This window comes from Sturnira hondurensis, unplaced genomic scaffold, assembly GCF_014824575.4.
Source record: "Sturnira hondurensis isolate 20B ecotype Veracruz unplaced genomic scaffold, ASM1482457v3 Scaffold0008196, whole genome shotgun sequence".
Lineage (NCBI taxonomy): Eukaryota > Metazoa > Chordata > Mammalia > Chiroptera > Phyllostomidae > Sturnira > Sturnira hondurensis.
Genome location: NW_028080827.1, coordinates 16,877,666 through 16,903,173, shown reverse-complemented (window position 1 = coordinate 16,903,173; position 25,508 = coordinate 16,877,666). Strand labels below are relative to the sequence as shown.

General features: G+C 50.0%; 1 protein-coding gene across 7 annotated transcripts in view; it reads left to right on the top strand.

Moving 5' to 3' along the window:
* The window catches only part of DAPK2 (death associated protein kinase 2), a 106,149-nt gene that overhangs the window by 51,112 nt on the left and 29,529 nt on the right, over positions 1-25,508 (top strand). For 4 of the 7 annotated variants that reach the window (XM_037054090.1, XM_037054089.1, XM_037054093.1 and 1 more), the window contains exons 3-4: positions 6,409-6,630; positions 15,529-15,667. In XM_037054090.1, coding sequence (XP_036909985.1) covers positions 6,409-6,630; positions 15,529-15,667 — 361 coding nt within the window. The remainder of the gene's footprint in view (positions 1-6,408; positions 6,631-15,528; positions 15,668-25,508) is intronic. The other 3 variants (XM_037054095.1, XM_037054094.1, XM_037054092.1) reach the window with 3 other exon arrangements.

Sequence of the window (25,508 nt, the reverse complement as noted above, 5' to 3'; positions counted from 1 at the left end):
AACCGTGTTCCAAAGTATTGTCTGCCTTCCTGGATCGTGGCACCACCTGGGGACCCTGCTCTTCAGCTGTCGCAGTCCTCCCCAGCACTCTCTATTTTTAAGCTGGGATCTGAGAATGGGGTTCAGTGAGGCTGAGTGAGGTTCAAGAATATGCTGGGATCAGAAAGTGGTGTCCAAAGTCCAGATGGGGTGTTCCGGTGGATGGAGGGAAAGAACAGTTCACACTCACAGAGAAATTATAGTTTGCATAATGCTTTCACATACCTGCCCCATGTCAATCTCATTGCAACCTGGTGAGACTGAGATTGTCTCAGGTCTGTGTTACTACATGCAAGGGAAGCTAAGACTCAGAGTAAGTGATTTGCTAAAAGTAGTCGAGTGGAAACAGAACTTGGTCTTTTGACTCTAGATTCTGGACTTGGATATAGGAGATCAGAAACAGGTTGTTTACTCAGGCAGTGGGGGGAAGGATCTTACTCATGGGAACTAGGAGTGGCCTGGCTGGAGGCTGAATATGTTAGAAAGGGTGGGGAGCTGAGGGGCAGGGCAGCCACAGGGTCCCCACAGTCAAGCCTAGCCAGGTAGAGGAAAGGGCTCGGTGACCCCATCCCCAGACAGGCTGTTGCTGTAGGGTTAGGGCGTTAGGTCCTCTGGAATCAGGTCGATCTGACTACAGATTCAGATTGCCCCTGCCCAGGACTTTGAAATGTGTTAGCTATAGGTCTCATTCTCCTCACCTAGTGAGCTGCACCTGGGGCGACCTTGACTGGAAGCTTCTAAGCATTATCCCTGCCTGTGGCCCTGAAAACCTGCAGGGTAATTCCAGAGGAATCTGCTTATTATTCTCCAGGGTGGGAAGGGGAACTGCAGTGACTGTTGAGGGGAAGCAGGAGGAAGAACCCGGTCTCCACGTCCTTCTGCCTTGGAAGACTTCCCATTTGATACCTCTCCCCTCATGTGGCATCTCTTCCCTGGGTTTGCCTTCCATGCAGCTCCTCCTCACCTCCTCCTCACCTCCACCTCCATAAAGGGTGACTATGGGGCAAGTTAAAAAAGTCATGGACACTTTAGAGCTGACCGAGAAAGAGAACGAATTAGGCCCACCCCATTCATAGACCTTACAAAACACCTGTAGCAGCCAGCCCCTGGAGCATTGCCCATACACACCTGTCTGGCTGTGGCTTCCCCTGGCAGGTGGGGGCCTGTGGGCAGGAGGAATGGTTTGCTGGGTGCAGGCCATGTGGGTGCATTGTCTTTTAAGAATTCAAAACCGGTGATAAAATTGAATAAAAGTCAGTCTGCTTTTTATTATCACACTCGCTGGCAAATTTAAATAATCAGTGACAAAAATGCATCTCCCTTCCAGGGCGGGCCCCTCTCCTCCCTGCTTGCCACCCCACTGCTGGTTAGTTACTTCACGATCTCACTGAAGCTGGAGCCGGGGTTTCAGGGCCTCACCCTGCTCTCAGGGCCTGCCCCCTGGCCCAGCTAACGAGTCACTTCACCTCCTCGAACCTCAAGTTTTCTGATTTGTAAAATGGAACTAACTGTAAATATTAATAGAATAAATACACAATTAAGTTATTGATATTAATGGAATATATACAGAATTAAGTTGTCAAAAGAAAAACTGGGTATAAGTATTGTAATGACTACACTGCTATACAAAATCTGAAGGGTGTTAGATTTGGGTCATGCCCGGGTTAGTCCCCTGGGGTAGTGAAGAATTTGGGGGCAGTCAAACCAGGCTCTTCCTTGAAGCTTTGGAGCTTGTACTGGAGACACCAACACCATTTTTGGCACTCAGGAACTGTGCTAGATTCACTCCTTATCATCTGGTTCCAGGCCAGATGGAAGGAGACCCTCATGGGGTGCCATCCTGGGCCCTGTTGGAGCCTGGAACGAGGCCCATCTGTCTCATTCTCTACGCAGAGTGTTCCGTCCTCCCAGGGTGCTGAGTGAGTGAGGAGCTGAGCCTTCCATCTGGCAAGGGAGTTGTGTTCCTCACATAATTGCAGGACAGTGTGCTGGCAGGAGCAGGCAAGGTGGTTTCTGTGACTTGCAGATTTACTGCCCTTCCTACGTGACTTTTGCAAGCCAGCCTCAGGTGCAGAGTTCCACCCACCCACGCTTCCTGTACAGTGCTGGATGGTGAAGTCCTTTCTCAGGCATTATCTTGTGATTTCCCCATCAATCCTGTGGGCTGCGCAGGCCAGGTTTTCTTATCCCCATCTGACAAGGGAGGGGAATGAGGCCCCAGAGGTTGAACAGACTGCCCAGGTTCATGGCTAATTGGGGCTTTGACTAGAATACAAGTCTCTGGACACAGCCCGGAGCTAAGAATTTGGAGAGTGAAGGGAAAGCTCTTATTTTTGTTCAGAATTGTCTCAGGCTCTTTCTCAGGCTCAGAGTTGTCTTTGGTGCTTTCTAAGAGGCAGCTTTTTTGAGGTTCCTTGTTCGAGCCCATGAAGTTTTGATGGCAGGTCAGGACTGGGAATCAGGCCTCCTAACTGTTACCCTTTTGCTGCAATTGACCATGGATTGGATATTGACTGGTGCTATGGGGGTAAATATGCGTGTTTTGCTCACATATATCACTGTTTTGCCATTCCCATACTTTTTGAATTTTTGAATGGAGATCATTGCCAACATATTCATTTTGGCAATGATCTCCATCAAGGATTGGATGACTCCCCTCCGTTTCCTCTCTGCACAATGCCAACCTCAGAGGGACCCTCACTGTCACCCCTCACCCCATAGCCTAACTGGGTGACCTCTGCACTGTGGGGCCTGCACTTCTGGCTTTGGAACCTTTCTGATGAGTAGACAAGAGCCCATCACTGTCACTTTTTCACTTGCCCATGAGTTCGCTCAGGTCCGGCCTTGGTGTGTCTGCTCTAGGTATGGTGACCAGGGCGTGCCTGAATGCAAACCTCCACTCCTGTTATCCCCCAAGGCCCAGGGTGATCTTCTTTCTTGATATGCAGATAAATATTGGGGCAGTTAGACTGAGGACCCCTCAAACAAAAACCATGCTTGTGGGAAGGACAACACTCCCTTCCTGCTTCCCTTTCTCCCTCCCTTCCTGTCAGATCAAAGAACTCTTGGAGAGGGGAAGGGAAAGGACAAGGAATAAAATGAGTAACAGCTGTGTGGTATCTTCTTCTGTGAAGTGGAGATAATCAGAAAACTGTTGTAAGTCGGTGTTTCTTGGCCGTGGCTGCACACTGGAGTCACGGGGGAGCTTTTAAGCACGGTTACGTCCTCACTTCACGTCATCAGCGGATTCTGCAACTTTAAGCAAAACAATGTGTAAAGAAACCGATTTTTACCATAGGCTGATTGACATAACAAGAATTAAATTTCAATAGCATCTCCTCATTTGTTATAATCCAATGACATTATTCAAGGACCTGCTGTATCTCGCTTTCCAGGCTGTGGCCCCGACCCAGGAGAGTAGCATCTCTGGAGATGAGACGCAGGCACCAGTAGTTTTCATGCCCCACACGATTCCATGGGGGAAATATGGGGGTTGGGGACAACTGCTCTAAGGATGAAAAGAATTGTCTAATTGCACAGAACAGAGACATCCCCCCCAGCTGGCTGTGCACTGGAATCCTCAGGGGGCACTTTTCAAATGGCCCTGATTCCCTGGCCACACATTGCAGACCGTTTAAATCAGCGGCTGCTGTGTCTAATGCCTCTTACTCAGCCTTCACGTGAGCCACAAACAAGTTGTCATATAGCTACCATTTGTTAGTGCTGACTATGGGCCAGCATTCCAGACACTTCCAGTCTTCACAATTCCCATTTTACAGATGAGGAAACTGACACTCAGAGCAGGTAGCCTCTTGCCCAAGGGCGCAGCTTAAGTTCTGAACCAGACCTTGAAGCCTGCTTTTGTGGCCTGGGTGCTGCCCCTAGTGGGGCATATTTTCCACTCTTCCCAGGAACAGCCCAAGGAGAGAGGAAAACCAGCAATTCACCTGGGCCCTCCTGAGGCTCCCCAGGGCAGTTTGAGAGGAAGACCCCACCCTGTGAGGAGAGGGGCGATGAGTGCTGTGGCCTGGGCATTGACTCCCAGTTGGTCACCCACTCTCAAAATACCTCCTTCAGTGGGAGGAAGAGGCTTGTTCATCAGGCCTGACCCCAGTCCCCTCTTATTGCCACAGCTGCTCTCACAAAGGGAGAACTCAATCCGGAAAAGCAAACACTCCTTTGCTTTTTGAGAGTCGGAGGAATTTTTTAGGCATGCAATACAGAGAAATGCTTTTGTTTCCCTCCTAAGAATAGGAGAAGCTACATCAAGGTCACCTGAAATACTTATTTCTGCCATATAAAAACCCTGTGCCTCCACCTCTATGCTCTGTAAGCTTCCATAAATTGCTTAAAATCCTTAAGCTTCAGCTTCTCATCAGTCAGATGGGAAGAGGGAGCTCGTTTGCCTTCAGGGCTGCTGACACCAGGCCCCTGGAGGCTCCAGAGCAGGAGGAGAGGAGCGTGGCCATCCCGGTGCCGAGACTCACAGCCGCCAGGACTGGAAGCTTCATCAAGTGTTTGCTGGCACTCACTAAAGGACCCGATGTCCCCGAGGCCCAGAGAGGCTCCACGTCACCAGCTGTGTTAGAGATCTTGCTGAATGCATTCTCTCTGGCTTTGGGAGGACTGGCTTCATTCCACCTGCGTCAGCCGGGTGTGTGGATAGCCGAGAGCCAATGTTGGGACATAACATAGCTGAAACTTTAACGTTAGTGGACAACGTAATGTAAATTTGGCTCCACCAAGCCTTTTCTGCCCAGCCAGGCCCCAGGGCCCTCTCCCTCCCCAGAACTCCCTCTGTACCTGTGTCTGGGCCTTCGGTCCCTGCCCTCGATTGCCCAGCACAGAGCCGGGCACAGAGCAGAAGCTCAGCCTGAGTGAGTGGAGGATGTGTGGCTGGTGGCAACTCTAAGGTGGTTGCCATAGCAGGTTGGCATATTTATTCCCTGCTTGCTCTACTTGACTCTTTTTTTTCTCACTTAGGTTTATTTTGAAGGTTGCCTCACGGAGTATTATTCTAGTAATGAAATGGTTTAGATGCGATGCTATTTTCTGAGGTTGAGGCAGATCTCCCGAGTATTTTATTGTGTAGCTCTTACACCAGAGCCAGTAAGAGAGTACATCCTAAGTATGAACTCTGGTGGACCCTTTTTAAGCTTAACCTAAGACGTTCTGAGTTCTGTCTCAAGCAGTGGGTATTGTGGATAGCAAGAAAACATGGGGCAACAATGGGAAATGGTGCATGGGGAGTGGGAAGACTCCCGGGGTGGGAGGGTGGCCATGGGGCAGTCTCTGAGGACTCAGCGCTTCCCCCATTGGCATTTGGACTGAGATGGTGAAGCAGAGGCTGCTGCCCCTCCCTGGGGGTGGCAGCACTCAGGGATGCTGGCTCAGAGCCACCTGCTGCTCTGCTATGGACACCACATTATGGCTACTGTCTCAGTCCACAGAGGGAGGGATTTTCAGGGCCAGCCCTGACCCTTGTATCTTAGAAGCTTTGTGGATGGCAGGCTATGTGCCTGTCTCTGGGACCTGGCTTTGCCATTAACTCTGTGGTGACCTCAGGAGAATGCCTTGACTTCTGTGCCTCAGTTCCCAGACACTTTACAACTCCATGGTCCCATCAGCCCTCTCACTGTAATGAGCTCCTACTACAGTTATTGAAGTGTTAGGCTGCCTCCAACCCCACCAGGATCCCCGCCAGCCCAGCCCGCACAGCCTCTGGCCCTGTCTTTACATTACGTGCATCATCCACATGCTGTTCGGTCCCACTTTTGTCGAGCTGCTTGGCTCACGTCAGGTAATTGAGATTTTATTTGTTGGGAGGGGGTCGGGGGCAAAAGGGAAAAAATGAGAATATAGAGGTGTTTGTCACCTCACAATTCCAAATGGACAAATCTACCCTTGTATCCAGATATGGGAGATGCAACTGGATGATGGTTACCATTAGTATTTTGACCGTGCCGGTCTTTTTTTGTTTTTCCTTTTTAATCTTTTCATTATCTAGTATAAGCCTCTGGACATTGTGATTTCATCTGGTGAATACCAGACTTGGGTTCTAGCTGAGGCTTTGGAACGACGAGGCTGTGTCCCATTGATCAGATCGATAACCTTTCAGGGCCCCAGTGTTCATGTCTGTACACTGGAAAGGACAATGCTCACATTCCTTCAGGAGTCTCATGCACAGAAGGGAAGCTCAGTGCCTGCCCCACTCAGCCACTATCTGATGGCCAGGTGGGGACGCTGGCTGGCGGCAGGGTCCGTCCTGCTCAGCAGAGTGACTCTGCACTTGTGTTGCCTGGGGGCTGACAGGTCACTTCCTTGACGGCCACAGTGACACCCTAATTGTATGAATCTGTGTCCCCACAGCGGCCAGTTTGCCATTGTGAAGAAGTGCCGGGAGAAGAGCACTGGGCTGGAGTATGCAGCCAAGTTCATCAAGAAGCGGCAGAGTCGGGCCAGCCGGCGGGGCGTGTGCCGGGAGGAGATCGAGCGGGAGGTGAGCATCCTGCGGCAGGTGCTGCATCCCAACATCATCACGCTGCACGACGTCTTCGAGAACCGCACCGACGTGGTGCTCATCCTGGAGCTGTGAGTGGGCTGTTGGGGCCCATGGTGGGCAGCAGGGGAAGGCGGGGCAGCGGAAGCTCCAGCCGCAGGTTCCAGAGGGCAGCAGCAACCGGACCTAAGCTCGGCCAGAGGAGATCAAGTCAGTGGTGGGTGGTTCCCCTCCGTTACCCCCAGCCTCCTTTAAAACGTGGGCCAAAGCAGGGACCAAGCAGCAGGGACAGAGCGCAGCAGAGGGCAACAGTTTAGGTCTGGTTTTCACTGGGCCCTGGGGATCAAAGGGAAGACATGGCTGATGCTGGGGCCATTTCCTGGCTGGCAAATGGGTGGGAGGGTGGAGGGTGGATGGGAGAGAGGGGAGCAGGGGAGGCCCTCAGGCAGGGGTCTAAGGTCAAGGGAAGAGCAAACACCCTTTGGACTTGACGAAGCCCTTCTCCAGCTCTTTCCTGGAAAAATTCATTGCATTTGTGCTGTGATGCCTTTATTGTTATAATAACTATTATTTAGAGAGCATTTGCCACATGTTTCATGCTTGCCATCTGTTCAGTCCTCACAGGGACAGTGAAAAGGACATGTCCTACTAACACAGTGAGTTCCTTGGTGTTCACTGTGCCAAGCAGAACTCTTACCTCAGTTACTCCTTGGAATAACCCTGTCCCTAGGAGACTCTCCTTAGTCCCACGTTACCAACGAGAATGCTGAGAGACCAGGGCACTTACCTGGTCCGGTAGCCAGGAAGTGGTGGGGCTGGTGTTATGGGACCAACCTCGGTCCAAACTCTCAACCGCTGCCAGCCAAGAGACAACTCTGAGATGATTTTGTGAAAAGGCACGTTATCGTGAACTTACAAGCAAGGAACATGCGGGAGGATCGCTCCCAGAACAGCGTGTCCCTCAAACAAAGCATCTGATCCCTCTCTGTGGGGGGAAATCCTGCATAAACACCAAGGTGAACTTTGTCACTGCATGGACAGGTGGGGACACTCAGGGCACCAGCAGCTAGCGTGGCTGCACGTACATCGCATGTTCAAAAACAGTGGAAAAGCCCCACCTCTGGCTGGAGGTGTTAGTGTGATCATGAGAAAAGTTTGTGAGGAGGTCACTAGAGGGTCTTAAAAGCTGCTTCAGCTGGTCTCAGGCAGTTTCAGCTGGTTCATCCCGTGGGCCTGAGAAACATCCGGGGCTTGTTCCTGAAAGCAGTCTTGGCAATCATCAACATAAGGGATTGCGGTTGTTATGGAAGGAATTTTAGCTGATTACGTCTTGGTCCTTCTGTGACACTTGGCAAATGACAACATACGCATCACACAAAACATATCAATTCTAGGGTGATCTAAGTGGGGTTGCAGGTTAACCAAGGCAAAGTTATAAGCTCTGAACAGAATGTTAATCTATGCTAGGCTACATATCTGGGTTAGCTTACCCCAGGACTTGCGTCCACACTGCTTGTGCAGACAACTGTGAGCATGAGGTAGGGTGGCCTGAGCTGGCCCATCCTTTTGGAATCCGGATAGGTGTCACCAAGTTCTCAGGGATTGTCCCTCCTGGACGTGTCTCCATGGAATGGAAATGTGGGGTTCTGCTAGACAAGAGAGTCTGAGTTGTGCTGTGGCGCAAGTCACAGGGGCTGTGCCCAGTCAAGCAGCAAGACACTGTGTTGACAATGTTCTGAGCCTCATGGGCATGGATGCACCTGCCAGTCAGCAGAGGAGCGGTGGCATTAGTCTCAGCAACCCCTGACTTCGTGATCTTGGGAAAAGTGCCCTCATTCCCCTCTCATTGGTAAACCGGGCAGCCATCCTTAACCTGCCTACAGGTGGGTAGACCACCTGACCTTTGAGGTCACTCTAATTTGGGAACAGTGCTCTGGTGTTGCCAGGATATAGATTTATGTGGCAGATGGGCACTTGCATGCTCTTGCATTTGACTCTTAAATCATCATCTCAGTGTTTAAATGCATAGTGTGGCTCATGGTCTCCCCTTCTCCAACTCCCAGTGTCCTCTGCATTTCTCCCACGGCCCTCTCAGCCAGCTGGACTAGTTGGTGTGTGCGCCTGCGTGGCCCAGACAAGCCTGGTGGGTTCCCACCAGGTGCCCAGCCATGTGGACAGCCCGAGGTGTGACATTCCCCCAGGCTAAAGGTCAGCTGCTGGCACACCGATTCCTAGCAGAGAGTGACAAGCCCACCGTCACTGGAAAGGCCAGGCCATTTCTTTAAAAAGTCTATCATCAAAAAAACTTTACAGCAGCTAAAGAGAAATTACATTCCTAATCCAACCGCCCAAACACAGCTACTTGTGGTTTTTCCGTGTTTCTTCTCAGTCTTTATTTGTACATTATCACTGCTCTTATAGAATTTCCTGCTCTACTTTCCCCCAGTTAACATAATCCCCCAAGTGGCTTTTTCCCTTTTAACCGACTGTATCGTTTCATTAAACTACGTACCATCTCTCCCTCTTCTTGATCATTTGGTTTTTATTTTCCAGCTTTTAATCATTATACATTTTACTGCTGTAAAACAACTTTCTTCCCATAATTTTCCCCTTTTCTTTTGAACTAATTCTTTCCAGTAATCCTCAGGACTGGGAGGAGTTGGCTGACATTTTGGGGGCTCCCGATATCCTCCCTTTCACAGGGTGGTTAACCAGTACCACCTGCGACACAGGTTCCTGTTTACCTGAAGCCTGGCTAGCCCAGGGCCACTTGTTTTAAAACAGGGTTCATTACTTATTGCCCTGTATAGTTATAAAATGACACTTTGTTGTCATTTTAATTGGTGTTTCTATAATTGCTGTGGAAATTGCCTGTTTCTCCCTGTTGGTGGAACCCCAAAGAGTCGGGGTCTGGGGTGATCTTGAGATATCCCCGTTTCTTCCCGCAGGGCTCACAGTCAACCAACAGTCGTGTGCCCTCTTCTTGTGAGCTGTCACCTTTATTATATCAGTTGTCACACTGGTGCTGCTGTGACTTGCTTGAAATGCTGTGTTTTTTGAGTTCTGTCTGTTCCTAGTTTCTCTGTCCCCTCCTTTACTTTCCAGCTGTCTTATTGCTCAGGTGCCTGTCCACGTGGAGTGCTAGGAATCGCTAAGACTGCCTGAACCACTCATGACCCGGGAATGAGAGGGAGGACCTCCTGGGAGCAAAGGGCTTTCTGTGGGCGTTTGGGCTTGGTGACTCCTATTGGGCTGACTAGGAGGCTCCTCACTGCACCCTACTAGGTTAGTGGGTTTGCTCAACGGCTCTCAGTGCCCATTGCTCAGTTGCGTTTGTGGATGGTTCTATGCTGATACCACTGCCCCTTATCACCTGTTGTCTGGTGTGGGCTTCTTCCTGAGTTCTGCTAAAGTGGCCGGCACTAGGAGGACATGCTCAGCTCTGATCTGAGTCCCTTTCGGCTGTTATTACCTCAAGCATAACCTCCTTAGCAGTAGCTGCCTCTGGTCAGGGCTGTTGAAGACCAGGCTGGGGAGGATTTAGTTGTCCATATATGTACAGTTGACTTCTACATGGTATAAAAGATATTTTCAAAATCTCAATAGGTTAACTCATGTCACATGTGAAGCTTGCTCTGAAAAATGCACATCTGCCCTGGGAAGATTGGGCAGGCCTCCCATCCCAGGCCCCGGGCACCCTGGGGCCTCCTTGACTCTGAGCCGGTGGGAAGCTGTACCCTGGCAGTTGCATACCAAAGAATGGACTGGCAGAGAGCTCCAAGGTGGAGGCAGTGCTTCTCTGTTCCCTGAATTGAGTCCAGCTTCCTGGGCCCCGGCAGCTCCACCCACATTCTTCAAATGACTACTTATAGGTCATTGGAACACACATTCTCAAAGGAGTTCTGAAAAATGTTTCTAGCAGGGAAACCTACCTGCAGGGAGGAAGGAGACAAAGGTCAGATTAGCAGGAAGGGGACTGACCCTGGGGACTCTGGAGGGAGAGCAGAGGTGGCCCAGATTATTAGGCTTTGCTTTCCCTCTGCGAGTTAAACAGGTTTGGGGCATGAGGGGAGAGAGGCTTTGGAGAATGTGGGGAATGGCCCCAGCAAAGAGGCCTTGGGGCCGAGCAGCCCTGGGGAGAAACTCTGTTGGGGGAATGAACAGGACCTGGAGAAGAGTTGCCTGAGCATTGATGAGTGTCCCCAGTGTGGGTGTCCAGGACTTGGTGGCCGGCTCATCAGCTTTCCACCTTCTGGAATCTCCAGGGGAGATTCTAAGGGCCACTGTGGCCATTTCCTTCTTCACTCAAAGGAGTTGTGGTCTCACCAAGTCTCCTGCTCAGATCACACCCTCAGACAGAATGGCTGGTACTGTCCCCCAAAGTCATCACATAGCCTTCACATCGGGGGTTTTGTGTGACTGGACACGTCCCCATCACCATGATATGCTTTTACATTTGTGTAGCATTCTATTTAATGTGGGAATGGTAAGCTGTGCCCCAGGTCACAGCCTCATAGGACCCCGCAGGGTCTGGGAATATTAACAAGAGAGGGCTGCTGGGTCCCTGTCTGTTCCTAAGGGGGACACTATCAACTTGAAAATTTGCAAAGGGCTCTTAGGTCTCTTGCAAATGCCAAGGTTTTACTTTCGTATGATCTATTCTATGTCGTGTTTATATTTTAAATTTTTTTCTTTGCTTTGTTCTTTTATTCACCTACCTTCTGTGGAATGTCTTTCTTGCACAAGGTGCTGTGAACGTAAAGATAATTTAGCTGGGAGACACAGATAATGGTACCTGGTGTGACAAGGACATGGTGCTGCTGAGCAGGGTGCCAGGGGACTTGCCCAGTGCCCAGAGCACCCGTGAGCTTTTCTCTCTGCCTCAGCAACTCCAGCTATATAACGTGGTGGACTGGAGCTGAGAAGGTCTGTGCCTAAATCATGGTTCTGTCACTTACTAGCTGTGTGACCCTGGGCCAGTCGCTTGCTCTCTTGGTAGCTCCAGTTTTCTCATTTGGAAAGTCAGGACAGCAGCTCCACCTACCCCTCAGGTTGGATGTGAGTTTCGAGAGCAAGACTGCTTGAGGAGGCACAGGCACAGCCGGCAAACTCTAACTAAACTGCGGATGAAGCCCTCACCTCTGCCACTGCTGGGGACGGTGTAGTGCATGGCATTTACCCAAGGACTTGACTGAGGATCTCATAGCCCTTGTCCAGTTTAACAAGATTCTTCCCACTCCCCCCTCTAAAGGGGGCCATTAGACTATTTTTTAAAAATTTTCTGTTTTACAAGAAGGAAAACTGGGCTCTGGAACTCCCATGTTCCGCACCCCAGGGCGGAGGCAGAGTCTGTGTTGAGGGAGCACTGGGGCCTGCAGAGCAGACCTGGGGTTGCTCCTTCAGCAACTGCCGGGGTGCTCCAGTTCGTTCCTGCCCTGGGGCAGGGGGCAGAGGATGCCCTCATCCATGGTCACATGGGAGACAGAGTGGGCCACATCCAGGTGTCTCTGAGTAGGGGGCACTGCAGCTCGGCTCTGACAGACATGTTCGCAGGTGCCGTCTTGTCTCACCCGCTCTTCACTCTTTCGCCTTCCCCTTTCTCTCTTCCTCCTCCTTCTCTCTTTCTTTAAATATTTACTCAGCACCTATTATGCGGTAGGCACTAAAAGCCTAATTCATGGCTCCTGCCCTTGAGGAGCTCACATCCCAGCAGGAACATGCACTTCTGACCTTTGTCCATCTACTTTAGGGAAACGTTTTTAGCTTCATTTGACAGATGAGAGAAGACCAAGGGGGAGAGCGACTTGCTGGTAAGAGGCAGAGCAGTGTTCCAGCCTTCAGCTCACTCCTGTGCCAGCCAGTGCACGGGGACTTAATGCCACCTACGTGTCCCACTCTCGTCCCCGTCGCTGGGCTTTACTTGCGCTGTTTCCTTGCCTGTCACACCTGCCGTCATTCTCTGCTTCCTCTGTCCAGGCCCTGCCCAAGTCTCACTGTGCTCCCAGCACCTTCTCCCACCACTTGAGTCTGTGCTAAGCACATGTAACACAAATAACAACACCGTAACGGAAGTCCCCGTGGATGGAGTCCATGGAGCGCTGTTCTCTACTCATAACTGTGCTGAGAACACTGCTTGGTGCACTGACTAATTTGCTTGTCAGAACAAGCCGTGGGTAGACCTTCTTGTTACCTGCAATGTCTGAGAGACGTTGCTGAGAGAGTTGGGGCAACCAGTCCCAGGCACATGCTAGTGCACGGAGACAATGTTAGAGTTTGTGCATGGAGACTGTGGCCAGGGCTTGGACGTGGTCTTGACCATGCGCTCCCTTGCTGGGGCACACTGCATGGGCACTTCCCCGGCTACGGGCCTCAGTTTCTTCATTTGTTATGAAAGAACTTCCATGCGGTGATAGTCATTATGTAGGAGGTTGCCCAAAGGAGAACATGGAGCCTCTTCCCCTGGAAGTTTTTTATTAACTTCTATTTTGGAAACTTTCAAACATACACAAAAGTAGAGAAAATAATGTCAGGAACCCTCATATGGCCATCACTCAGCTTTGAGTTATCAACATGTGCTAATCTTGTCTCAAACAAAACTCCTATTCCCCCCAATCCAACTGTTTGTTTGCTCTAACATCTTAATATTATTAAATTTTAAATATTAAATTTTAAATAATTTTGAATATTTTAAAGCAAATCTCAGACGCTGTGTCCTTTCACACGTAAATACTTTAGTAGGTCTCACTAAATGACGACGGTTGTTAAAAACTGCGGCCACTGCGTACTTCTCAGCCCCGGCGGGATCACCCAGGCAGGCCTCGGGACCGCCGACGCCCTCTGGGCTCCAGCAAGTAACGGTATTCTCCAGCGGACCCACAGCTGTCTTTTTACAGTGGTTTTGGTTGAATAAGCATCCACATGAGGTCCCCACACTGCATTTGGTTCCTTGTCTCTCATGTTGCTTTCTTTCATTCTGTAGCGCTTCTCCTCCTCCTTTTTCGATACCAAAGACTTGTTGGGGAACCAGGTCCTTTGTCCTGTTGATTGTCTCAGAGTCTGGATTTGGCTCAGTCCTTCCCCATGGCGTTAACTTGTACCTCTATCCCCAGTATGTCCTGTAAACTAGAAATTAGGTCTAAACTAGATACCCTTCTTATTGGCATTGTCTAATAGAAATGTAATACAGACCACGAATGCAATTTTATATTTTCTGGTAGCCACATGAATAAGAAGTAAAAAGGAACAGGTGAATTAATTTTAACAATATTTCACTTAACCCAACATATACCAAGTATTATTTTAACATGTGAGTTGTGTTTAGAGAAAAATATTTTACATCACTTCACTTTGTTCACTAAAATGAATTAAAATAAAATGCAATTTAAGATTCAGTTCCTCAGTTGCACCAGCCATATTCAGGTGCTCAGTAGCCACGTGTGGCTGGTGGCTGCTGGACTGGACGGCGTATGTGGAGACTGTTTCCGTCACTGCCGGAAGTTCTGTTGGACAGCACGGGACAAGAAGCTTAAGCAGATTTAGGTTTGATTTTTTTTTAAGTTGCAGTACTAATAGGTGGTGCTGTGTACTTCGTATTGTACCATCTCAGGTTTTGTTATTCTAGTTTTGTGAGGCTAAGAATGATTAGTAAGTCCAGTTGTGCTTCCAGACATTTTTAAAGAAAGGAGGAAGAAGATTTTGATGTTCCCTACATAGGAGAGACTGGGTGGCAGGGAGTGATCCCCAAACCTGGCACAGAAACCATTCTGGCTGTATGAGAATTATCCTAGGGCCCTCAGTATGACATGGTGGTTGAGAGTCATTCTGCCTGCGTTTGAATCCTGAGTTACTAGTGGTATGACCTCGGGCAAGTCACTTAACCTCTTGCAATCTCTGTTTCTTTAGCTGTGAAGTAGGAAAGTAACAGGGCTTCACTCGTAGGGAATTGTGATGACGAATAAGGTGATGTCCATGCAGCATACATTATGCACAGTGTGAGTATTCAGTGAATGTTACTGCGGTTATTGTGTTGTTATTGTAAAACTACAGGTTCCAAGGTCCTGCTGCTCAAGAATATAATCTGGCAGGGTCTGTGGTGAGACCTGTGAATATGCTTTTTAAGTAAGTTCTCTAGGTGATCCTGAATTCCTGCACCGCTTGGCCAGATCCCTTCCTGAGACCTTTTTCTGGGGTGACCCTTGGTTCTGTCCCTGCCCCAGAGAAGCACATGCTGGCTGGATACCCTACCATCTGTTGGAGGGTTGCCACATTTAGCAAATAAAAACCTCCTGTTTTATCTGGCAGTCCTAAATCCCTAATTCAGATAAAACTATACCCTAGTTTTACAGGGGAGATTCTCTTTGCTCTGTGGGTCTCCATTCCTGTCACATCTACTATAAGGTGCAAGGGTATCAAATGTGAGGACAAAAGTAGTATTTTATAGTTTTTTAAGATGAGTGTGATTAATAAGTCTTTATGTTTAAATTACACCATCTTTTATAAAATCAAAGAAAGGGGCTTTAGGAGCCCTCTTGCTCAATGGGCTCATTTTGCAGGTGAGGAAACAGGCCTGCCTGGAGGGCGTTAGTGAGTTGTCCAAGGTCAGTGGCAGGACTAGACCGGAATCCAGGCCTCCAGTTTCTGGCCCAGCATATGCCGTTCTTTGTCACCCTACAACTCTTGTTTCTGTCCTCTGCCACCTCAGGCACATGTGGGGGAGGGGTGACACCCATGGTAACCGGGGACCTGGTCCAGAGCGTGAGCCCGGGGCTTTCTGGTGACACCCTCAGGATAGTTCTCACCACTGTGACCCAAAGGGGTAAACACAGCAAACAGAAGCAAAGTCAGTGCCTGGTGCTGGCTGCACAAAGCCCCGGAGAGGAGCATGGGGATCCTGCCACACAGGGTGCTCAGGGGCCAGGCTCAGGGGCTGCGGCTCGTGCCCCGCCTCAGGATGCACAGGGCTGACCAGGCCCTCCTGCGCTGTCTTGCAGAGTCTCCGGAGGAGAGCTATTTGACTTTCTGGCCCAGAAGGAGTCGCTGAGTGAGGAAGAGGCCACCAGCTTCATTAAGCAGATCCTGGACGGGGTGAACTACCTTCATGCCAAGAAAATTGCTCACTTTGATCTCAAGGTCAGTGGGGTGGTGGTGAGGGAAAAGAATTGATGTAGGAAGAATGGGCCTCATCTCTTCTGACGTCATTGCCAAGAGGGGTCAGTGCCCATGTGGCCCTCCTCCCTCATCTCGGAGTTGAGAACTTTGAGTTCCCAATGTCATAGAAAGTGTTCACCTCCCCGGTTTCGTTTGTCATATTAGGGCTTTTTCACAGAAGTGGACTGCAAGGAACCTCTTAATCAGACCACATGTTCCTTACCTCTTTGAGGAACAGGTGGGGTGTAATTTTAAATAAGTAGGTCAATGACAGGAAACTCAAAACCAAAGGCATTCAACAAGACCGGGCTTTTCAGTAAGCAAGAGCTAACTGCCAAGGAAGCGAACTGGAAGCCTTCGGAGGGGACGGCTGGGGTGGGCTGGCGCTCCAGCATCCCTCAACCAGAAGTTGTATCCAGGATCACTGGCCTCCCTCCCCCAGCCCGCCCCATACTATGGCCATCCAGCTGCATCCGGCACCCACCGATCATTTGTGGTAACTGTTCTTCAGGGTCAAGAAGGTTCACTGTGACCACACAGGACTTTAAAGCCAGAGTGTGGTCAAAGTAGAATGATCATTTTCCGTAGTTACTGAGCTCCTTTGCACAGACCGATGAGCCTGTACAGGCACCCAAAGCATAAAGATCTCTAACCCATGATCCGAGCGAGGGACATGTTTACTCATTTTTCTACCCAGAAACTCCTGTTGTGTTTCAAGCATGTGCTGGGTATTGCTACAGATGCAGAATCAACCGAGGCCCTGTCTAGGCTTAGTTCCTCTTCTCCAGTGAGCTTAGTACAGAAGACAGAAAAGAAAGATCAACATTTCTAAGTACTGTGGTAGAGGGAAGTACAGCAGGGCTGGGGGGTCAATAAGAGGGGCATCTAAATCAGACTGGGGCATTTGAGAGGGCTTCCTGGAGACGGTGGTACCTGAGTTGAGTTTTGAAGGCTGGGCAGGCATTATGAGAGGGGGAGGGTCTTCTTAGGAAGAGGCCAGCAGTGTACATGGTCCCCAAGGAGCACAGTGCATTCAGGGAAGTACAGATAAAGGGTGAATATGCTGAGTGGCTGGAGAAGTTAAGCAGAGAGCAGGAGGTAGACGTGAGGGTGTGGGAGCTCAGCCAAGGAGGTGGAACTTTACCCCGAGGGGTACTGGGGGCTAGCTGAGCGTGGAGGTGAGGTAAGCAGGTGTGTGTTTCAGAAAGGGTCCTTCTGGCCAGAAGGTTGGGTAGAACGGTGGCAGCCTGCAGGCTAGGGTCCCAGCTAGGTTAGTTCATTAATCAGGTGAGGTCTAACAACTATCAAACTAATTTGAGGAGACAGATTTAAGACCTGCTTCAGAGGCTGATCTCAAGATTGATCGGGTGCCTGATTAGATTCAGGAGATGAAGGAGACGGCAGAGCCCAGGCTGACACCTGAGTTCTGACTTGGAGGACAGCCCAGAGGCCACAGCATGCCCATGGCCTCACAGCGACTGCATCAGAGCCCGGGCTTGGTTCTGGCACATGGATCTCACCCCCATGCTTACTCTACATTGTGAGGTGACCTGCTGTGTGTCCCCTCTCCTTATCCGATTGTCATTGTCACAGTATATTGAAATCCTCCAACAGAAGACTTCTTACAGAGCTTCACTTAAGTCTCAGGGGGTAAAGGTTGGGGTCACTGGGGAGGGTGTGGCTTGGGCAGACCCTCGCACCTCCATGTGAAAATATACCAAACAGGAAATGCTCTGCCTGCATTACATCTGTGCCTCCTTCCCGGTGATACTACAGGCATTTAGCTTGTTTTCATGTTGTTGCTGGCTCCAGCAGACCAGCCTCAACACGGCCTCCTTTGTTCTCTAATATGAGGATCCCCAACCTCTGGGCCTCGGACTGGTACGGGTCTGGGTCTGTTAGGAATGGGGCTGTACAGCAGGAGGTGAGTTTGAATGCGATGTGCTTGAATCATCCAGAAACCATCCCCCCATCCTGGTCTGTGGAAAAATTGTCTTCCCTGAAACAGGTCCCTGGTGTCAGAAAGGTTGGGGACTGCTGGAAACGGGTCTGGTGGAGGTCTGCAGGGCCCATGAACTCAGCAGGTTTGTGCTGTGTAGTTTGCTTCCACGGCAGCTGGAATTAGCCAGGTCAGCATTTGTGTCTGCCTCTACCATGTACCAGGATACAACCGAACTAAGTTTTCCAGCTTCCATGCAAACAATGATACCTGCCTGACAGAGCTGTTGTAAGGGCTACAGAGAAGCAGCGTGAAGTGTGGAATACCAAATAGGTGCTCTGTAATCATAGCTGGTGGTGTTATTTCCCTCTGCAGAATAGAGGAAAAGAAACACAACTCTTGTTACAGTGTTTTGGGCCCCAATGGACTGGGAAGACAAAGCCTGCCAGTGCAATTCTCCATTGCCCAGCGGAGAGCTGATCGGCTGCTGGGTGGGGCTGCTGGTGCAGGATCTTCACCGGCTCCTGGGCTCAGTCTGGACGTTTTCCACAGTCTGTGGATTTCTCCTGGATGTGTGTAGGGTGAGGATTCAGCTAGTATCTACCCCGGCCTTCTCTCCTTAGAGTTACGTGTGGACTCTGATTCTTCTGACTTCCCACCAGTGGGTCCCTTGGCCTGGGTCCAGCTAGGCCACTTCAGAAAGTGATAAATAGAGGGACCTCAGCGAGATGACCTCCTGACTAGGTAGACACTTACTGGAGCCAGAATGGGGGTATGTGTGGCCCCTGGCTGAAACTTTCCGCCAGCTGGAGGGGATCACACGGAGAAGACCCAGCTCAGAGGGGACTTCTCGGTTCCATGTTGTCTCCCACCTTATCAAATTCATTTGATATGAACACAATTTTATTCCTAGTCTTCATTCTCAACGAGGGGTCTCTGTTTTCCTCTCCTCTTTCATTCTGCCTCACCAAGCAAGCCAGGCTAACCATGTGGTGTCCATGCCCCCACCAATGACCTGTTCTCCACTCTCACTTTCCAGCTTGAAGGAGCAGGTGATGGTGGAGGGTCAGCTCTCTGGCCTGTCTTCGGAATACAAATAACATCTACTCCTATGCCAGCCGTTGTACTGGGGACGGTGAGCCTCTGTCCCTGCTTGTGACACGCTCCCAGCTCTGTGGCAGAAAGCAGATGAATGGACACAGTAACGGTGATAAGCAGTCTTGGTAAACAGATCATGGCATGCTGTTGCCCAGAAATCTGATGGATCCTTATCACCCAAAGGAAAAATGAGCGCATTCTCAGCATAGCTCTCAGGCCTGTCTATGCTGCCTTTGCCTTGATTCTGGCCCCGTCCACCTTTCCTCACTCCAAGACGCTAGTCCTAGCCAGGCAGACCACAGATACCATTTCTGCTGGCCTCTCTCCTCCTCTGTTCATGCTGTTTCCATCCAGGATGCTGCTGCTCTTCCTTTTCTCTGCCTGTGGGCTTCCGCTCATCCTTCAAGGCCCAGGAGAAACACCATTTCCTCTGGAAGCCTTGCGCCTCCCTGTCACCTCCCAAAGCATAACTGAGAACTAACCTGCCTCTCTGCTCTGTCGCCCTTTGTACAGACTACTGCCGAGAGCAGTTATCACTGTGAATCACTTCCTGCTGCCTGTGTCTAGTGCAGTGACTGACACATGACAGTTTACTCGGTGTGGAGCGAATAAGTGAATGAATGAGAATGCCTTAGTGAGACCAAATGCATGCGTGGATGGCTAAGGCCCTTTTATATCAATCAGAAAAAGCAAAGAGGTTGCAGGCAGATTTCAGTTCAGTGACGTGAACATTCATTGAGGGACTACTTTAGGCCAGAGGGCAGAGTGACAAATATCAACGGGATATAACACCCACTTTCCAAGGGCCCACCATCTAGTGGGAGATGGCCACAATGGGACTCTGAGGGGAGGCCGCCTGAAATAAAAGCTAACCAAGAATGATCCTTCCAAGGGGCAAGCTCTCTGCCTCAGCAGGGTGAAAACCATCCTGGAGTGAGGTGTGGATTCGCCACAGAAAGGCCTGCTGGTGTGGGAAGCAGGTGAATGCCCGTGTGCGCACAGACGGGAGGGACATGGGGGCTGACGCCGCTCAGTACTGGGTAGCACCTGATGTGGCTTCAGACACGCCTTCCACAGAATGGGTTAGCAGGGATTGGGGCTCAGGGCCACCCAGGGACCTCACCCTGGTATATAATCCCAACCCAAATAAGGGCCTTGTAAAGGGCATTTTGTGTGGATTTCTCTTTATTTTGGAGTTAGGAGGTTCCTCCCTGAGTAAGGATGTGTCCCCACCCTCCCCCACCACCTTAACCCTAATCGACTTGAGAATTCAAGAATGGGAGGTAGTTCTTGGGTCTGACCAGTATTTAAGGGAAAAAAATAGGACATGAACATTGAATGAAATTGTATGGAAGCCCATAACCAAAAACTCTCAAGGGGGGCTTTCTGATTTACATAAACAGTGTTAAGCAGCGATAACTCCAAAAACCCTTATTCTTCTAGCCCTGATCATCCTTTGAGCTGTTCTTCTGTTCATGACGTGGTGGGGTCTGCTCATTGAGCTTTCACAGGAATGGTACTAATAAATGCTTTAATGTATATGGTATGTTCTAGAAGGTACATGCTTACATCTGTTCTCTCATTTGATTCACAGCCACGCATTAAAGTGCAAGATATAGCCACTTTTTACACACAAGGCAATTGAGATTCAGGGCAGGTTAAGTAACTCATTCAAGATCACACAGGTATTAAATGTCAGGGCTTGGACTTGAGCTTAGTCAGTGAGGAACCATTAAGCAAAGCTGGGTGTCACCAGCCTTTATTTCACCAGATTCTAACCGGGCAGATTTCTCCCTTGGGCCACGCCTTTTACACACGGCTAATTCAAAGGTCTGGACTGTTGTACACATTTATTCTTTATACAGTTAACTCCTCAGCTGCACTGTTTTTTCTTTCTAATAAGCTGTTCCTCTTTAGATATGAGGAGTATTTAATTATGATTATACTATTTAAATTAAATGGATTAATTTGTATTTTATTAATTGCTATACAATGTGCATGCATTTGAATGAGAGTAGAACTTACAAGAATGAGGCTATTTCCACAGAGATTTAACCGTCAGGATGGGTCAAGGGGAGACGGTGGAGGTCCAGGGCCGACCAGGGGGGTCCGTGCAGGCAGGCAGCCCTGGAGGGCTTTTGCCCCCGAAAGTTTTTATTATGAAAACATTTCAAAGCATTGGAAGAAATTAGAGAAAACAGTAGATACTCTCCCCCTAAATTCAACATTTGGTCACGCTTGCTTTACCTCTTTCTGTCTTTAAAAAACAAAAACATGTATGTTACATAAAGAACATTATATATGCACATATATCTGGTTTTTTAAACTTTAGGTATCATTTGAAAAGAACTAACCATCCTGATACTTCACTTTAAACGCTTCCGTATGTCTCTCCCAAGATAAAGGTCTGTCTCCTAGCAACCCACAGCACCATCATCACACTTAAGAAACGGAACAATAATTTATAGAAGACCTTTAATTGGTGGAGAAACACGATTCTGTTTCTGATATAAAAAAAAGTTCTCCGAGAGGGGAGAGAATGGATGGGAGAAAATTAGCCAGTAGGAAATTGTAGTAGCAATGTTAGAAAGAAATGAACCGAAGATACCCCATCAACATTTTAAAATGAAATTGATGGTCTTTTATGCTATTATAAGAAAATAATAGCATAACAATCATTATTCTCCAGCTTTTTATGAACAGGTGTGTGTGTGTGTGTGTGTGTGCGCGCGCGTGTGTGTGTTTCCAGGTGCTTAGAATGACACTATTTTCAGGATCTTCCCTCCTGCTTTCTCCATTTGCGTTCTCACCCAAGCAGCCCGTGTGTGTTCTGAATTATTTTATTTTGCTATAGAAGCTTTTATACAAGTCCGTCCTGATTTTCCTACCCTTTCTGTGTGTTCTGAGGGATGGACCTATTTCCAGCTCTTCACACCCAAAGCTTAGCCTGTGCCCCAGCCCCAGAGTGTACTCCCTGGGCCCGTTGACCTCAGCCCTGCACCAGACTGTGAGCCTGGAGCCTAGAAATGCATGCCGGCTGCTTCCTCAACTCTTGCCAGGCCACCCTAGGGTAACCTGAGGACAGGTGAACCGAGGATGCTGCACTGAATGGTTGAGGGAGAGAACAAAATGTGGCAAAAATTGAACGACGGAGACCCATTAGTAAAAGAGTTGACACGAGGAGCAACACATCAACCAGCTGATCCTTGAAAGACAGAGCAGGAGGCCGCATGGTGAAGGGGAAAAGGGAGAAAATTGGGGGTCGGGCCTGCATTTGAGTCTCCCCTCTGCTGTGGAATTATGGGGAGGTCACGTCTCTAACCTTTCCAGATCTCGAGTGTGGAGACAAATCTGCCTTTCCCTCCTGACCCATCGGAGGGGGGTGAGGCACCGGGGAGATAACTGTTTATGAAAGGGCCCTGCTAACACTAAAAGGCCTTGCAAAGGCTGGCTGTAAGTTTTAACTAGCCTCCCTGTAAGGCCGAATTTCTCCCTATTCCTCCCTTGTCTCCAAAAGAATTCAGGACGGGCAGTGGGCATGGAAACATCTAAAGGGAGACGGACTAAGGTGGCATTTTCCAGCTGGCAGGCCGTGCAGACTCCCAGGGCGGCAGGACACTACGTAAGGCTGGTGCGGTTGCCGTAGGTGGCTCCTGATCCCTGTTTTACACGTAAGGAACCTACGGCAAAAACGCAGCGCCTTCTCCTCTTTTGTCCTTATTGCCTTTGCCATCAGGGTTAGGTGCTCAGAGGCCTCTTGCTGCTCCCAGATGTCTGCAGCCTCTACTCCCTGGCTGGGCCTAATCCCCATTGAACTATCACATGTTCAAACAGTACTTTTCAATCTTTTAAATATATATATATATATATATATATATATATTTACTTATTTATTTTTTAGAGCAGGGAAGGGAAGGAGGAAGAGCGAGAGAGAAGCATCAATGTCTGGTTGCCCCTTGTGTGCCCCGCACTGGGGATCTCACCCACGACCCAGGCATGGGCCCTGACTGGGAATGGAACCAGTGACCCCTTGGCTCACAGGCCACTCAGTCCACTGGGCCATACCAGCCAGGGCCAAGCAGTACTTTTTACAATTCTATCCACAGCTCCGTCGTCGGCCCTCCCACTGCAGCCCATCTCAGTACAAGTGAAAGAATCACAATTCTGGAAGCAGTGGAGAGTGGTGGAGCAGGCACCTGGCACTGAGACCCGGCCCCACCCCAGCTCCACCACTTATTAGCTGTATGACCTTGAGCGAGTTACTTAACTGCTCTGTTCCTCAGTTTCTTGTGTGGAAAACAGAGACAGTAACCTACCGTGCTGAGGTTCTGGGCCATGGTATTCTGGTAACAGCCAGCTCTCCAGAAAGCCAATGCACACACACACACACGTTTACTGTGAGTGGTATGATATAAATATTTGTAGCACAATTTACAAATAATAAAATATATAATACTTTTTATTATAAATTCCAGAGAGCCAAGTGATTTTCATAGAGCACTTTCCTCGGTTTTTGCCAGTCGTACATCAGCAGCCAACCTGTGGATGCCGTTGACAGATGAGTGTAGTTCTAACAAGGCTGTTGGGCCCTGGTTGGTGTGGCTCAGTGGACTGAGTGCTGGCCTGCGAACTGAATGAAACGTTGCGGAACTGAAAAGCCAGCTGCTCTTGTTTGTAGAGATGGAAATAAGAGGAAGGTCCCTATTCCCCTTGTGGGGCTTCCATATAGTGGGAAGAGGACACAGAAGGAAGTAATTACAATGCAGCTGGTTCTCTGCTAGAGCCATGTCAGAGTACCACGCTGGCCCTTGGGTGGAAGCAAGTAGTTACATGTGTGGAGTGGAGGGGTCACAGAGGACGTTCCAGTGTGGAAGAGTTGGAGCTGGGTGGTGAGGGGGAAGGAGAAGCTTGTCAGGAAGGCAGAGAGACCTGCAGCTGTGGGTGGGGGTGATGAGGAAGCCAGTCCCGCTGTAGCAGAAGGTGAGCTGGCCAGAGGTGGACACCTGCCTGGGGCCTGGGTGATACTGGAGGCTGGTGGGGTGCCTGTCATCTGCAGAGTGCCAGCAGGAGAGTGAGCTGCAGCCCCGTGAAAACCTGCCCACAGAGGCCTGGCAGCGAGCGGCCTTGCTTTCTCAGGTTGCCCAGCATTTCCTGAATAACCTGGGGCTCTGCTTGACATTGCCAGTGAAGGTTCACAGGCAGCTTCCTCGTCCCATGCTGGGCCCCAGCTCTGCTGAGCTGAGCAGCCTTATCTGGTGACAAGCAGTCACGCGGGCACCTGGAGAGGACACTAGGCCAGGGCCCAGCAGACTTAGACTCTGCTCCTTGATCAGTAGCCATGGTGCATTCTCAGCCTCTGAGGCTTGCTTTGCAGCATGAGAGGACTAAATGACCTGAGGCCAGCCCCAATGCTGTGAGTCTTGGGGGGAAGGTGGGTGGGAAGAGGGAAGCAGAAGGTGAGGGAGGGAGGAGATGGGTCCATGACGGGCATGTTCTTCAGCCATACACAGGTGATGCGGCAGGGACTCAGGAAAGTTCCCAGGGATGACTGTTGTCAATACCGTACTCCAGACAGGGGAGAACAGACACAGCTACCATTCTCTGAATCTCAGCGGGCACCGTTCCTTATGTGACCATCTCTGAGTCCCCAGAACAACTCTGTGCTGTAGCAGGTGTTGTTCCATTATACAGATGGGAAACCAGGGCTCCAGGAGATCCAGTGACTTTGCCCAAGTTTTCCTGTGAGTGGCAGAGCTGGGATTTGAACCCAGACCTGCCTGACTCTAAGCTCTGGTCATTTACACCTTACTACATACACCCCCAGATGCTGCCTTCGTCCCGCAGGGGCTCCTGGATGCACTGTGCTGGGGATCACCCATTGACATGGGTCCCACCTGGAGGGCCAGCTGCTGGGTTGGCACAACAGCAGGCACCTCTGGCTAGATCCACTGGGATGTGAAGGGGCATGTTGGCCTCTCCCACTGCTGCCTGGTGGGCTGAGCTGGGTGGGTTTGTTTTGACAGGTGAGGGCAGTTTTACCTCCTGGTGGCAAGTTCACAGGCACCTATGGAGTTGTGAGCTTTCCCTCCAGGTGTGCTTTGGTGATGATGTCAGGTATGTGGGTGAAGCATTTGGTCGAAGTAAATGAAGCTGGAGGAGAATGACAGGAGCAAGGCAGTATGGATAGGATTGTACTGCCCTAGAGGCCAGTCTGGCTTGGTCCCAGAGGCCTGTGGTTGCAGCTGCCTGTTCTTCCTTCCCGACTTGGGGCTGGGTGACCTGAGCCTTTGCATGTCCTGCCTTCAGCCCAGCACAGTAGAAATTTGGGATGTGGGCCCACAGCCAGCGCAAGATGTTGTGCCACGTTGCAGTTGCAGAGCCTAGAGCTCAAAGAGGCTTTGAACGTCATCTACTGTCTATCTTAGAGTTGGGGCTGAGGCCAAGACAGGAAGTCGCCTGTCTTATACTCACACAGCCTTGCACAGCCTCGGGTGGTAGAGCTGAAAGAGGAGTTTCTCAACACCCAGGCCTGGGCTCTTTTCTACCACCCCACCCCATTTGAGGAGAGGGGGAAGCAAAGAAGCTTAGACCAAACTATGGGGGGCATGGCTCCCCCCAACTTTGGGGGGAGCTACTACCCTTGGGGTCCCTCCCTGAGACCCTTTCCCTTGTCATGCAGCCCTATAGCAGCTCTGTGGGGAGGGGTGCCCTTGGGTGTTTCTGGACCATTGGCCCCCAATTCTTTCAATTCATGTCAGCAAATTTTAATGAAACATGTAGAACGCA